Below are 14,354 nucleotides of genomic sequence, written 5' to 3'. Positions count from 1 at the left end.
CAAATTCAATAGCTTAAAACCACACACATTGATCCTCTCACACCGTTTTTGAGGGTCAGGAGTCAGGAGCAGCCTAGCTGGGTGCTTCTGGCTCGGGGACTTTGGTGGGGCTGCTGTCACCTCCTTCGAGGCCCACCCACATGGCTGCCAGCAGGAGGTCTGGGTTCCTTGCCCGGGCTGGGGACCCCAGTTCTCTGCCATGTGGGCCCTTCCCTGAGGCTGCTGCACATGCAGCAGCTTCCCCAAAGTGAGAGAGCCAGGAGAGACAGGGACAGAAGGAGAGGGGGAGAGACAGAAGCTGCAACGTCTTTTATAGTCTCATCTCAGAAGTGACAGAGCAGCCGCTTCTGCCTCATTCTCTTAAGACAGTGGGGGAGGGGTGGTACGTGGGTCTGAACACCAAGAGGTAGGAGTTCTCAGAGAGCCATCATGGAGACTGCCCACCACAGAGACCCACATCCCTGGCCACCTGCGGCCTTGGCCTTTGGCCCTTGGCCCTGGGGATAAGATGAGGTGAAAGCTCTCTTTAGGTTAGGGTTGCTGGGTTTAGCAAATAAGAATACAGAGATGCCCAGTTAAATTTGAATCGCAGATAAGCTACGAATAACTTGTTAGTATGAGTATGCCCTGCTATTTCACTGTGAGCCCACACGGTGAGGGGTCCTGAGGGGTGAGGGGTGAGGGGTCCTCAGTGCAGGGGCCCCAGGAGGGCACCTGAGACCAGAGGGGGACCCTGGGCCTTTGTGCATGTCAAGCCTGACGCTCGCAGCCCAGCCCTCGGGTCCTCAGAAGCACAGTGGTCATGACAGCAAGGAGGGACAGTCTGCGCTCCTAATGTCTTGTCCTCCAGAAACCTTCCCCGAGGGGCTTGGAGGGGGAGATGCCCCCAACCTGGGCTCCAGGTGGGGCGTGGGAAGCTTGAGCCTGAGGGGTGGCGGGGTGGGGAGGGTGGCTGGAGGAGCCGGGGATGAAGGCGCCCCCAACTCGGGGGTCAGAGTGGGGGTGCAGGGCGGCCATGGTGGCTCAGCAGGCAGGAATGCTTGCCTGAGATGCCAGAGGACCCGGGTTCTATTCCTGGTGCCTGCCCGTGTAAAAAAAAAAAAAAAAATAGTTGGGGTGCAGTGGGGGTAGGGGGAGAGGCTGCGCTCTGCTCGCCGGGCTTCCTGTCCCTCAGGGGCTCTCCCAGCGAGGCTGCCCTGAGCGGCATCATCCTGGCCCCCCACCCCCCTCCCTGGCCCTCCCACCAGCTAATGTCCACTGTCAGACCCTGGGAACAGGAGCGCCGCATTTATTGGGAAATGAGCTGCAGTTGGGGAGTGGGGCTTCTCCCCCACTTCCCTGATCCAGGAGAGCCGGCGCCCCTTTCTGCCCCGGCCTTGTGCAACGAATGGGACTCAGGAGCTGGTTTCCACAAGGGGTGAGCCCTCCTCCTCAGACACCCCTGTGTCCCCTCCCTGGCCCCCAGTCCCTCCAGGCCAGAGGGCCACCCCCGGAGCCTCCCCAGAGCTGGGGCAGGCAGGGCGGGGCAGGACCCCTAGAGGAGGCGCTTGTCCTTCTCCTGGTAGGAGAAGGGGTCCCCGGGGAACGGCTGCGCGGGAGGCTGGTTGTAGGCCCCCTGCAGGAAGATCCAGGCCGTGCCCACCGCCATGATGGGCGTCACCACGAACAGGCAGAGCCGGTCCACTGTGCGGGCCACCCGGTTCCAGCTGTCCTTCTCCTGGGGGGCAGTGGGGGGCAAGATAGTGTGGTGAGAAGGGGCCCTAAACCGCAGCCCATGCCCCCAAAGCAGAGCCTAGCAAGGCCCCAGGCCCCTGCAGCCACAGCAAGCCTGGTCATCCTGGGAGGCAGAGAGCGGCCCGCGGCCTCCCTCCCCACTTCTCTGCAGGCCTCAGGGGTGTCAGGAGTCTCTTTGGGGAGATGGGGGGGCGCTGGGGAAGGTGAATAGCTCCTCCCCTTCTCTCCTCACCCCTTCCAGCCCTGGGCTGCTGCTAGCCCACATGTGAGCTGGAAAAAGTTCCTTTCCCTCAATAAACAACTTTTTAAAGTTAGTATAAGACCAAACAACCAATGTGTGCTGCTTTTTAAATGTTGGGTTTGGACTTGGGCAGGGGCAGGAATGACTGGCAGCTGGCTGAGGGAAAGGACTCTAAAGGACTCACAGAGCATGGCTGGGACCGGGCACGGCGGCGGGTCTGTGCGACCACCGAGCGGGTGCTGCCGTGGGCATCTGTGGGCGGGACTCTCCCTCCCCAGGGGCGAGGAATCTGTGCGCCCTCCGTACCCTCCTTCCTGTATGTTGGTATGTGACTTTAAGGGGCACCATGCCCCCTAAAGACAGGATACCCTTGGGCAGTGCACAGCCTGAACACCTGTGCGTGGCCCCCCCTGTGGCCTCCTACCTCATTGTAACTGTTCTGGTCCCTCATGTGGTTGACGATGAAGTTGGCCCCATCCACAGCCGGCTTCAGCTCGTTGAAGAGCTCCTGCTGGGCTTGCTCAGAGCTCGGCGGGGGCCGGCCTAGGGTCACGGGCCAGAGGTGGGTATGAGGCTCAGCCCCACACCGCCTCCCATGGTGGGCAGAGCCCCAAGGTCCCTGGGGCACCCACGTGCGGTGGCGAGGCGCCGGGCCAGCCCATGCCTCTCCGACTGCTTCTCAAACATGAGGTCACTGCGGGACTTGAGCGAGAAGTACTCCTCGGCCTTGCTGATGTAGCCCAGGGAGCTGCTCCTCCGGACCAGGGCCCTGGGGCCGGGCCCATCCTCGGCCGGGCGGGACATGTGCAGGAGCTCAGGCAGGGTCTCCAGGAAGACCTGCGGCGGGTCGGGGGTGACACCAGGAAGGCCACTTTACAAACACTTCCTGGGTTTTTACCTAACGTCTGTGGCTCCATTCCTGACTGCTGGAGAGTACCCCCCAGTCTGACCCTCCGATTCCCTACTGCTGGGCACTTAGGTTGCTTCCATCTTTTCCCCAGGACTCACAGCACAGAAAACTCATTTGCTGAAAATAAGTTTATATGAAAAACAAAGAAGAAAAATGCTCAAAATGCTAAATCCTCCCTCCCCCAAGCTCTTAAAGACAGAAAGTTGCTAACACCTCCCAGCTGTCCTGAAGCAGAGGGCTGGAGTGGCTCTGGGACAACAGCTGTCCCTCCTTCCCCACCCCTGCCCCCACTCTTCACCTTCTTTATAAATTGATGGATGACAGAGTAAAAGGAGCAAATGCTAAGCACGTGGCTAGATGACATTTACAGCCTTATCTACCTGTGTAATCCCTGCCCAGGAAAGGCAGTGAACTTCATCCCAAAAGGTCCCCTTGTGCCCCCCCACTCAGTTCCGGCCGCCCCCGCAAGGTGACCACCATGCTGACCTCCGTCACCTCTATTTCGCCTGTTCCTGAACGTTCTAGAAATGAAAGTATACAGTCCCTGCGCTCTCGTTTCTGGCTTCTTTCACCCCCCCACCCCATGTGCCACATGGAGCCTGCGCCGCTTCTCCCGGAGGCGCGCGGGGGGCGGGGCGCGACTGCCGGGTTTTGGCTGTAAGGGCCTCACCTTCCTGACCCCCTCTGACAGCACGTGGGTGCTGGGCGTCCGGAAGTGGATGTTGAGCACGATGACACAGATCACCACGACCATGGTCACCAGCACCATGCCGAAGAGCAGGAATCTGTGGGCACACGCTCAGCCCTGAGTCCGAGGGCGGGGCCGGGCCAGAATGGGGCGGGGCCAGAGCAGGGCAGGGACGTGATCAGAGCAGAGGGTGGGCGTGCTTGGGCATCACTCACTTGCCAATGAGCGGGATGGCCAGAGATGTGGGCGGCAGTCGCTTGGAAATGAGCAGCAGGAAGACGGACTGGGCCAGAAGGACTGAGATGGCCACCGACGTCTTCTCGCCACCTGGGAGGAACCCAGACATAGATGCGACCTCGCCCCCCGGCCCAGGTCAGCTGGACGCAGCGTCCCACTGTGGCCCCTACCACACCATTTCACAAGGCCAGGGCTCCCTGATTCAAAGCTTGGGCTGTGACGCCAGACAACCTGGGTTCAAGTCCTGACTGGCCCTTACTAGCTGGATGACCTTGGGCGAGTGGCCTAACCTCTCTGTGCCTCCGTTTTCTCAAATGTTAAATGTGGATACTGATAACAGCTTCTCACAGAGTGGTTGTGGGAACCAAGGGGGAGAGTGTGTGTGAAATCCTGTCACTCATCTGGCACCGTGAGTGCCCCACAAACACCAGCTCTTATTATCTCAGCCAGCCCTTCTTCCCTTAGGCACCAGGGCCTCCTTCTAAAGCACAGATCTGCTCTTGTCATTCCCCTGCTAAGAAGGCTCCAGGGTGTCCTCCCAGCACCAGGATAAAAGCCACCCCCCTGCCCTTCACTCAAAGAGCCCAGTGCGGCACTCCCCCCAAGAACCTAGCCCCCCCACCCCGAGCTGTGGCCACTGTGAGATCATGGGGTCCACACTCTTGCCCAGCTTGTCTCCCCTTGCCTCCTCACCTGGAAAGCTGCCCCCACCTGTCTGCCTGGTGTAGGCCCCACCGCGCTCTGGGGTCCAGCTCAAGCACGCCTCCTCTTCCAGGAAGCCTTCCCTCATGCCCCTGGGCTGGAATGGCCCCAGCCCCAGCCCCTAGGCTACACTTTGAGTCCTGTGGATACCACCCTGATTGCCAGGGGCAGGGCTGGGCCATGTTTGCCACTGAAACTTTCTGTGCCCTGCTCAGAGTAAGAATTCTGCAATTATTAAATTGTTGCCTCCTGGAGCCAGGTGTGACTACGTTACATGGCCCCACACCCAGGCTTCCTAGAGAGCGCACTATTCACCCATGGGCTCCACAGCCACAGGCCTGCTGAGTGCCACAACCACGGTCCCACAGTGTTGGCCACGACAGACCCAGACTCTGTCCTAACAGAGGGACAGCCCAGTGGCCCTCTCTGGGGTCCTTGGGAAGCCTGCTGGGTCCGGCAGAATTAGGGCTCAGGAAGGACACGGCTCCCCAGGGGCCCTGTCCATTTGGGGGATGTCAGACAGGGTCCCCAAGCTTCTTTGGGGAGCCCAAGGCAGGCGGCCCAGGTGACTTCTGGGGGAAGAGGGGGGCAGGCTGGAGAGGCCGAGGCTCAGGCGCTCTCCGCGCCCCCTCCCCCCCCCCCTCCGGCCGGGAGAGGCTGCCCCGGCAGGCGCGGTGGGGCGGGGTAGGACACTCACTGTCGGCTGGTAGGTAGAAGACCAGGGTGACCATGAAAGAGATGAGCACGCAGGGGACCAGGATGTTGATGACGTAGAAGAGCGGCTTGCGGCGGATGATGAGGTAGAACGTGACATCCTGGTGGCCGCGACTGTCCCGCGGGACCCTGGGATCCACGTTGACCTTGGCTGGCCGGTGCACTATCTCCCATTCCCCGTTCTCTGCGGGTGGCACAAGGGGGTTCGAGCGGGGTCAGGGGGCCTGGGGCAGACTGAGGACGGGGGACAGAGCCCTAGAGGAAGGAGGCTCAACCTACCGGAGGCGGGGGGGTGGGCATTTTTTTCTGCGACAGTTTTGTCGAGCCTGGGGCCATACAGGGTTCCATGAGCCAAAACTGGCATGTGCAGGTTAGAGTGGCAGAGCCACAACTACGTTCTCAGTCAATAAGCTTGACTTCTTAAGAAAAGAGAATAGCCCGGTGGACATGACTGGGCTTCCCTCGTCAGCTTGGGTCTTGGGGGGGAAAGTGAGCCAGTGACAGGTAAGACCCCACCACTCTACCCCCTCTCTTGGGAGAAGCAGGGCCACGGGACGTGAGGGTCTCTGATGGCCATGGTGGGCCCAGTCATAAGATAGGGGGCAGTGGGTGGCACTGGGAGGGCACAGCATGGGGGTGACGACCAGAGACCCAGCCCCACCCCTGGGCCCTCCTGGGGACTGGAAAGACAAACACCCGCTCATCTGTCAGCCGCATCCATCTCCAGGGACCCCTGTCAGACCCAGACAGGGTCTGGGCTGGGGATGCTGGGACAGCCTGGGGGTGCTGGGGGCAGCCTGGGGGTGCTTAGGCTGGTCAGGGGTACTGGGGCAGCCTGGGTGCTGGGGTTGGCCTGGGGGTGCTGGGACAGCCTGGGGAGCTGGGGGCAGTCTGGGGTACTGGCACCAGATGTGTCTCAGCCTGCGGGACACAAGCCTCCCAGGTCAGCTTCCTTTAGTGGGCTTAGCGTGTCTGCACGTGTGTGTGTTTCTCCATGGGTTGGTGTATCTGTCTGTGTGTCGCTGTCTCAGGTGTGCGCATGCATCTCTGGGTGTGTGTGTCAGTGTGTGTGTGTGTGTGTCTGTGTTCCTCTGGGTGTGTCCGTGTCTGTCCACGTCGTTGTCCTGTGTGTGTGGATGTGCACCTCTGAGTGTGTGTGTGTGCACGCGCGCGCGGGTGAAGGGGTGTGGGGGGCGCTCATGCACCTGTGAAGCCCTCAGGGTCGATGATGATCCACTCCACGGGGTAGGTGCGGCCCTTCTCATCTTCCTCCTGCTTCAGGCTCAGGGTGAGCTCCTTGGCCGTGTACTTGAGTGAGCTGGGGAGGGCGGTGGGCAGAGGTGGGCACTCAGCACCCGGTTGGGGCCACCGACGGGGGACAGCAAGCAAGGGAGGGTCAGGGTCAGAGAGGCCACTGTGGGGGGAGGGGCAGGATCCCCACCAGGACAAGGCAGGGGCTCCTGCCCGAGGTCGGCCCCCCACGGGGTGCCCTGGGGTCAGGGGTGCCTGAAGGAGCGAGTGCACCTGAACTTGAGGGAGCAGTTCTGCCAGTCGAAGGGGAAGTAGGTGACGGAGATGGGGCAGGAGGAGCGGAAGATGGCGGGCGGCAGCCAGTAGACATAGCCTGAGGGGTAGATGAGCACGTTGCAGGAGTAGGAGATCTGGAAGGAGCCGTCATTGCTGGGGACAGGGACAAGGCCATGTGAGCACTGACCAGCTCGGGCTGGCAGGGCTGGAGGAGGCAGAGGAGGGGGCGCAATCAGGAGCTGGGGCTGGAGCTCGGGGGGGGGGGGGGGGCGGGGGGGGTGCCGAGGACACTTAAGGAAGGGGGCGGAGTGATAGAGGGGGCGGGACAGGGAGAGCTGAGGCCCAACTTGTTCTCCAGCACAATCTCTGGGAGCCATAGCATGTCAGGGGGCAGGCGCAGGACGCTGATGTTCCCAAAATCTTTGGCCTCCCATTGTAGCCGCCTGTCTGTCCAGCCCTGGAAGGCCCAAAGGCATGTCAGCAGGGGGCTCTGTTGATCCAGTCTCCCTTCCTGCCCCCATTTCCCTGGGGGCAGCCTGGACAGTCTGGGAGCTGTGACCAGAGACGGGTATGGGGGCCCAGGTCTGCCCTGTCCAGCTGTGCGGGATGTGCACTGCACAGTGAAGTAAGCACTATTTCCATTGCGGACAGATTTGTCTCTGCATTGTGAACTCTGGCAGGTGGCAGAAGAGTGTCTTCTAATAAAATGAGGATACGGTGACAATTTTCCCACAGATGGAGAGTCCCACTTTTGAAGGTGCCATCTGGGCTGGTGGCTCTGCTAGGAAGGGAAGGGCAGCTGGGCCCGGGGCTCCTCTGAGGGCAGGAGCCAGCCCCTCCCAGAGGACAGGGCCTGAGGGGGCCGGGGATCCCCGAGCAGCAGCGAGCACAAGGGAGTCTGGGCCTTGCACCCAGCCCCAGCCCCGAGCGGGGTGTCCTCCTTACGTGCTCAATCCACACGTTGGTGGTGAGGGTCTCCTCGACTTCTTTCTGTGACCAGATGAGAGAGGAGCTGACCCCAGGCCACTTCCACCCACCGCACACAGCCAGCGGCATGGCCCCCAGCTGGCCCCCAGGCGGCCGGGAGTGGGTGGGCACAGCGGGGGTGGGGGGGACACCCCTGTGAAGTGTGTTGAGGGGGGCAGAGGGGAAGGGGCACCGCTGGGCATGGGGCCACCTGCGGCCACGTCCATGCTCCTCCCAGGCAAGGTCGTCACCCCCACCGTCCTCCCCGTGCAGCCCACCGCAGGAGGGGCTCACCAAGGAGATGAGGTTGGAGAGGGTGAGGGCCAGGGAGACAGCCACGCTTTCGCCCTGGTGCTCCACGGGCCGCAATGCTCTGTCATAGCCCTTCTCCTGGAACAGGTGCCGGATCAGCCGCTCCTCCTCATTCAGGCCCCAGGCGCCTGGGGAGGGACGAGCACCCCGCAGGGAGGCTGAGCTTGTGCAGGGCTGTGGTAGGGGGCCCCCAGAGGTTGGCCCATCATAGGGAGAACAGCAGTGTGGGAGTAGGGGGCGGGTGGGACGCTGGGGGAGGGAACTCCGTGTAAGGAGGGGAGGTGCTGTGCAGCGGGTGGGGGCCTGCGTGGGTATCACGAGAACCCTTCTGCGTGGGGGGGCAATGCCCACTCTTACCACACACGACCAGGGCAGCCAGCAGTCCCAGCACCAGCCCAGACCTCTCCATCCCAGGCACTGATCTGCGTCTGGGCCTTCAGTCTCCAGTCTGGCTGGAGAATGCGGGTGGGCGGGAGAGGGGACAGGTGCAGGGTGGGGGTAGGGGGTAGAGGGACAAGGCAGCCGGAAACGCAAGCTGATACCGCTCAGCTCTCTGGAGCAGGGCAGGTGGCGTGGGGGTGGGGACAGGGGCTGGTTGCTGGCCAGAAGCCCAATGACATGTTTGGGCTCCCCGGCAGCTAGCAACGGGGTGGGGGCCGTGGGAACGCAGGGCACTGGGGCTGCGCAGGTCAGCCATGGCCCTGGGATGGGGGGGGACAGGCCAGTGGCTGCCATTTCTTGGCTTCTGAGGCCAGCTGTGCTCAGATGGGGGGCTTGGCAGCCCCTCTCCAGCCTCCCTGTGTCCACTGCCAACTGTTTTCTGAGGCTGTATCCAGCCCGGGCCCCACCCCCAGAGACCTAATGTCCCCCCCACTGGGTTCCCATCCCAAAAAAGCTCCAGGGTTGTCTCAGTCAATCATAAATAATGTTTATTAAAGCAGTTGATTCTCTGCTCACACACACTGGAAAGACCAGTGAGACCTAGGGCCCCATGGCCACTTGTCATCACGCTCCTCAAGCCCCTCCTATCTCTGGGAGCAGTAAGTCCCAGCCAGGGTTGGGGGCCTCTGGGTGTGGGTCACCAGGCTGGGGGAACCTGGAGGCTGATGGATGGTATCCCTTCCTCCCCTTCCCCCAGCCCCACCTCCCACCCCTCAGGGGTCCTTTGGGGTGTCCTTCGGTTGGGCAGCCAAGCGGAAGGCCTGGAGGGCCTGGGCCAGCAGCCGCGGGAGGCTGTGAGCCAGGGTGGCCGGCTCCAGGCCCACCAGGCCGCCAAAGACCACCCGCTGGCCCCCCAAGCCTGCTTGCACCCGGGCTCCAAAGAGCCCGGTCAGTGTCTTGGAGCCCAGGTCAGCCAGGACCTGCGGGGGGGGGGGGGGGAGGTCAGGGGTGCAGTACCCCACTGCTTGGTGGGCATCACCCCCTCTGTTCCTGGTCCTCAGAAACCCTCACCCAGACCCACCCCCCTCACTCCCTGCTCACAACCCTGCACACTTCTTGCTTACCTGGCACCCCCATAAACCCCTCCACTCACACCTTGCCTCCCCTTCATACCCCAGCTTGCACACAATTGCCCTCCTACTTCCTTCCCCCGGGCCTCACACCTGAACCCCAGAGCTGGGGCTGGGGTGACCCCAGGCTGGGGCGGGGGGGGGGGATCCTCCCTCCTGCTGTGGGGCATGTGCTCTCCCTCTCCCTTACCACAAGGGCTGCACCCTCTGTACTTTCTCTGGCCTGGCCTGGGCCCCAGCCCGAGCAGCCCTCCGAGGGCAAGGAGGACTCTGGGAAGCCCAGATCCTACCTCCCGAAAGTCCATGGCCAGGCGGTCAGAGGGGACCTGCAGGATCCATGCGTGGGTGTTCTGAAGGGTTGCCAACTTCTGGCGCAGGGCCTCCAGCCCAGGACAGCCTGGCAGGAAGGGGCAAGGCCCCGAAATAACAGCGAAAGGCCCAGAATGGAACTAGGAGTGGGATCTCCACACCAGTATCTCTAAGGGGCTTTCCAACAGACAGGCTTATCATCATCCCATGCTACAGAAGGGGAAAATGAGGCTCAGGGCGTTAAGTGATAACCCAAGGCAGTATCTCCTTTTGACACTGACAGGGGCCCAAAGCCACAACTCCCCATCCTCAAAGAGTCATCTGCCCTGCTGGAGGGCAGAGCTGGCAGGTTTGTCGGGTTTCCCCATTGCAGAGGCCTGAGAAGCCCCTTCCGGCCTTGGCCAGCCCCTTGGCCTGCTCCCCTCCCGACGGCCCGCAGGGGGCGTCATTACCATTCTCTCCCTCGCGCTGCTCCGGCCTCTGCCGCTGGACCCGCGCGCCTGCAGCCCGCCCTCCTGGGGAGACGCAGGGTTAGGGGACCGCCTTGGACGGCCGGAGAAAGGAGAAAGTAGGTCCGGTGCTCAGGGGTGGGCCAGGGAGGGACTGCGGGGCCGCTCGATACCTGGGTGCTGCTCTCGGGCGGGGTGCGCGCGGGACGTCCGGAGCGACGCAGCGGGGCGGACCCGGGCCAGGCGTCGCCGCTCCGGGTGCGGGCCGAGCAGGTCCTGGGCGCCCCGCAGCAGGCCCAGCAGGGTGTGCGTCAGCGAGCGCAGTTCTGCGGGCGGGACAAGGGTCCGAGCGGCGGTCAGACGTGGGCGGCACGCCCGGGCCCCGGCCCAGCCCCACCGGGGAACGGAACTGACCGCATCGCCGCCGGCGCTGCAGGCACTGCTGGAGCGCCAGGCGCGCACAGGCGCCCTCGGACCCCGGGCACAGTCGGGCGTAGAAGGCGCAGGGTGGCGCCGCGTCCACCAGCGGCTCCTCGGGCGGGTCGCGGGCCAGAAGCTCCCTGCAGCTGGGCTCGCGACTCAAGCTGGCCACTGCGGGTGGGGATAGGGACCAGCTCGTCCCGGCTGCCCGGGCTGGGGCTCCAGCACGCCCTACCCCCGGGGGCCCAATTTCTCGACGCTAAAGTGGACTTAGTTTGGGCGCGGAGAGAGACGGGTGGAAATGGGCTTTGTCTCGGGCCTGTCTGTGCGGACACTAAGGGAGGGGAGATGGAAAGGGGCTCACCACCCATCTGCTCCTGGAGCCAGTCTCTGAACACGACCACGCGGGTGTAGACCCCGGGCTTCCCTGGCTCCCCGCAGCCGTCCCCCCAGGAGGTGACTCCATACAGCACCTCCCTGGGGCGGGGGCCAGACTCGGAACAGGTCAGGGGGCCTCCAGAGTCACCCTGCGGAGACCGGAGCCAAAGGAGAGGGCGCAGCATTGACCCCCCGTTTTCTGCTGGCCTTTATCCTTGCCGGAGCCGGCAGCTCCGAACTCTCCTGTCCCGCCCACGTTAGGGACAAGGACCTAGAGGCTCAGAGGAGTGGAGTGGAAGCTTTTTAGGAGCAGCGCCCTGTCCCGCCGTGGGGAGCGGCGCACGCAGCCTGTTGGATCAGTGGGGCTCATACCTGGCATGAATCGATGCCCCCGGCCAGGTAGCCTGCGCAGAGCATGGTGCTAGGGCGCAGCGCGGGCCCCAGGGCCCTCCGGCACATGTCCGGGCTGAGCAGGGGCACGCGGGCCTCCCTCACTGTCTCAGCCTCAGGCCCGTCTACAGGGAAGGGGTCGAGGGAACTCAGGTCTGGAGGGCAGCCTGCCTTGACAGTCCACCCTCCTTGATTCCTCCCCCACGTCTCGGAAGACCCGGCTGCATTTTGCGAAGGCGGCTGGGTTTGGGCCGGGCTCCTTAAGCCAGAGCCTCCCCGAACTCCATCACCCCGGGATCCCCATTCTTCCCACGCCCACGTGCGGCTCACGCAGGTCCTGCCTGCCCCGTACCTTCGAAGAGGGCCCCCCAGCCCGCGATGGCGCAGGCGGTGCCGGCGGGCGGCTCCCGGGGCCCCTGGGGCAGGCACACGGGGCGCGCGGGCCCCGCCGGGCTCAGCGGCGTCCACAGCTGCACCAGGGCCAGGTCGTAGTGGAAGGTCCGCGGGTCAAACTGGGAGGGGCGGGGCGGCGCGGGGCAGGGTCAACGAGGCGTCGGGAGGTGGGGGTGGGGGCTGTCGCCACCTCTGAGGATCTGGGGGCTGCGGTGTCACCTTAGGGTGGGGCAGGATGCGGTTCACCGGCACCTCCTCCGCTCGCTCACCTCGGGGCCCCTCGGCCAGCGTTACGGTCCACAGAAGCTCGTTCTGCGCTCTGCGGGGCGAACGGGGGCTGAGGTGGGGGAACGGGCGCAGCGACACCCGGGTTGGGGGAAGGGGGTCCGGGAGACCCTGCCCTCCGCCCATGCACAGTCAACACCCAGCGAGCGCGTCAATCGGGCTGTTTCTCCGTCTGGGGGTGGGGGCGGGAGGGGGAGGCGGGTCCGCGCCGCAGAGGGGGGCCAAGGGCATGGGCGGCGCGTCCCGGGGCCGGCGCCCTGGCTGGGGAGCGCGGGGCCGCCGACCGCCGACCGCCAGGGGTCAGCAGAGACCGCCTCTCGAGCGCCGCCCGCTGGACGAGCCCGCCAGGCTGGGACTGGTGGGGGACCGCAGCCGAGCGGGGGTCTGCGAGGCCGACGTACCCCGCGAAGCAGTGCGCGGCCGTGAGGACCCAGGACGCCGCCACCAGGGCGCCGCCGCACAGGGGCTGCCCGCCGAGGTGCAGCCTCACCAGCCAGGGCCAGGCCCCCGGCCGCGCCGCGCCGCCCCCCACAATGCGGCCCTGCGCCCGCGTCGCGTTGGCAGTGCGCGGGAGCTTCTCGCCACACGGCCCTAGGAGAGCAGAAGGGAGGGGCACGCGGGATCAGTTCTGGTGGCCTTCACCACCTAGGCCCCTCGCCCGGGCCCCCTCGAGCCCTTTCAACCTCACCTGGCTCAGGTGGGTCCTGGAGGAGAGGGGTTGGAGGACGGCGGCGCCCAGGTCCTGCTGAGAAACAGGCCTTGGAGCCTCAATGCCTCCTTCTGACTCTTCCCGCACCCGAGGAGTGCCTGCCGGGTCCCTCCCCTCCTCTCGTCTTCCTGCGGCCCTCCCCCTCCCGCGCGGAGCAGGGTCTGTTTCCCCAGCCTTAAACTTCCCACTCTCCTGCAGTCAGCCCTGCTGGTCGTGCCTCCCTGAGTTTTCCCTCGCCGTGCCCCAAGGCGGAAATGCCCTTTCCACCCGGAGACCCTCACACACACCCAGGCTTTGCCCCCACGCGGGGAGGCAAGTCTGAAGGGAAGGCGTGGAAATGGGCAGGAGAATGGGCCCAGGGTGGGCCGGGGTGTGCAGACAAGCTCACCCGGGCATGGGGTGGTGTGGTTGGTGCAGCCTTGGCACTCGTGTAACCGGTTCTGGATCTCCATGGCCACTTGCTTCACCGCCCACTGGGCGCCCCTCTGGGCGGCCTGCAGTGCCTGCGTCCCCTGGGCCGACAGGACTGTTGGGGACATGGGACACAAAACCACGGATAGCTGGGTAAGGGTCTTGGGCTCTTCGAGTTGCCACTGCCCTGGGCCCCGGTTTGGGAGGCCCACAGGAAAGTGGGCCAGGCTCTGGGAGCACTGGGATGGAACAGGGAGCCCACCTGAGGGTCCAGGCCCCAGGGTCCACGGCTCAGAGCCCAGCTTCTAATCCTAAAATAATCTGTGATTCAACCTAGCTGGGCTGGAATCTTTGAAAAGGACCTTTGCTTGAAAACCTTAAAGGAAAAACACAGTCCCCCAGTAAAGATGTCACAGGCTTGTCGATCTCAAAATTGCCCATCTTTGGCTCCAGACAGCCAAGGGGATGCTGCCCTGAATTTTTCCTCCTTGCTAATTCTGGAACCTTCTCTAAATGCCTGTTGACAGTGCTTGCCAGCTCCCCTTCCCTTTCCACACTCTTCCTCTCCACACCCCTCCTGCCCATGTCCCGGTTCCTGGCCCCTGACCGACGGGGCTGCAGGTCCCTGTGAGTTAAGGTGTCAGGTGCTCCTTCCCCAGCCCAGACACTTGCTCCTCTGTGCCCCTCCCACCTCAGCTGCTCCCTCAGACCTGCCTGGCTCACCTTGTAAGGTGCTGGGGGGCAGACGCATGTACAGTGGGTGCCCCCGGGCACACCATGGGTCTGGGAGGGCAAGCAGCAGAGGCAGCAGCAGAGGCAGCAGCATGGTGGCCAGGAGCCCGGGAGATTGCCCCGTCCTCTTGCCCCGTTGCCCCGTTGGGGTCCACCTCCCAAGCCTTTGGTGCCCGCCTCTTGCTGCTTTCTGCCCCAGCGCTGGCTTCTTGTCCCTCAGATCACCGACCCTGCCCTCTTACGTCAGCGTTACCCACTCCCTGTAGTTCGTTCCTCACCTGGTCCTTAACTCCTGGGAGCCTGCAGGGGAATGGAGCCCCGGGGGTTATAAAGAGG

At 64.0% G+C, this 14,354-nt stretch overlaps 2 protein-coding genes across 2 annotated transcripts; both read right to left on the bottom strand.

Moving 5' to 3' along the window:
• Positions 1-1,262: 1,262 nt before the first annotated feature.
• CHRND (cholinergic receptor nicotinic delta subunit) lies at positions 1,263-8,476 on the bottom strand. The gene is made up of 12 exons (XM_077152062.1): positions 8,389-8,476; positions 8,014-8,159; positions 7,699-7,743; positions 7,101-7,210; positions 6,751-6,906; positions 6,432-6,544; positions 5,210-5,410; positions 3,789-3,900; positions 3,556-3,670; positions 2,608-2,812; positions 2,400-2,518; positions 1,263-1,717 (listed from the first exon to the last, which is right to left on the bottom strand). The coding sequence occupies exons 1-12, from the start codon at positions 8,438-8,440 to the stop codon at positions 1,535-1,537; spliced, it is 1,557 nt and encodes a 518-aa protein (XP_077008177.1). The 5' UTR covers positions 8,441-8,476; the 3' UTR covers positions 1,263-1,534.
• Positions 8,477-9,002: 526 nt separating this feature from the next.
• On the bottom strand, positions 9,003-14,112 carry PRSS56 (serine protease 56). Its single transcript, XM_077152061.1, is given in 14 exon segments — positions 9,003-9,215; positions 9,218-9,392; positions 9,833-9,939; positions 10,304-10,366; positions 10,474-10,626; positions 10,715-10,891; positions 11,085-11,247; positions 11,471-11,613; positions 11,841-12,000; positions 12,101-12,200; positions 12,568-12,757; positions 12,855-12,908; positions 13,294-13,401; positions 14,010-14,112. Coding segments are annotated over 14 exon segments (1,866 nt in total). The 3' UTR covers positions 9,003-9,045.
• Positions 14,113-14,354: the final 242 nt, after the last annotated feature.

Source organism: Tamandua tetradactyla, chromosome 3, assembly GCF_023851605.1.
Source record: "Tamandua tetradactyla isolate mTamTet1 chromosome 3, mTamTet1.pri, whole genome shotgun sequence".
Lineage (NCBI taxonomy): Eukaryota > Metazoa > Chordata > Mammalia > Pilosa > Myrmecophagidae > Tamandua > Tamandua tetradactyla.
This window is presented reverse-complemented; position numbering and strand designations above follow the sequence as displayed.

Excerpts from the sequence above, each read along its gene's own strand:
- CHRND (XM_077152062.1), bottom strand. The coding sequence starts at position 8,440 with ATGGAGAGGTCTGGGCTGGTGCTGGGACTGCTGGCTGCCCTGGTCGTG. Across the intron at positions 6,545-6,750 it reads AACTGCTCCCTCAAGTTCAG|CTCACTCAAGTACACGGCCA; the intron begins GTGCACTCGCTC and ends CGCCCTCCCCAG. Across the intron at positions 3,901-5,209 it reads CTTCTACCTACCAGCCGACA|GTGGCGAGAAGACGTCGGTG; the intron begins GTGAGTGTCCTA and ends GGTTCCTCCCAG.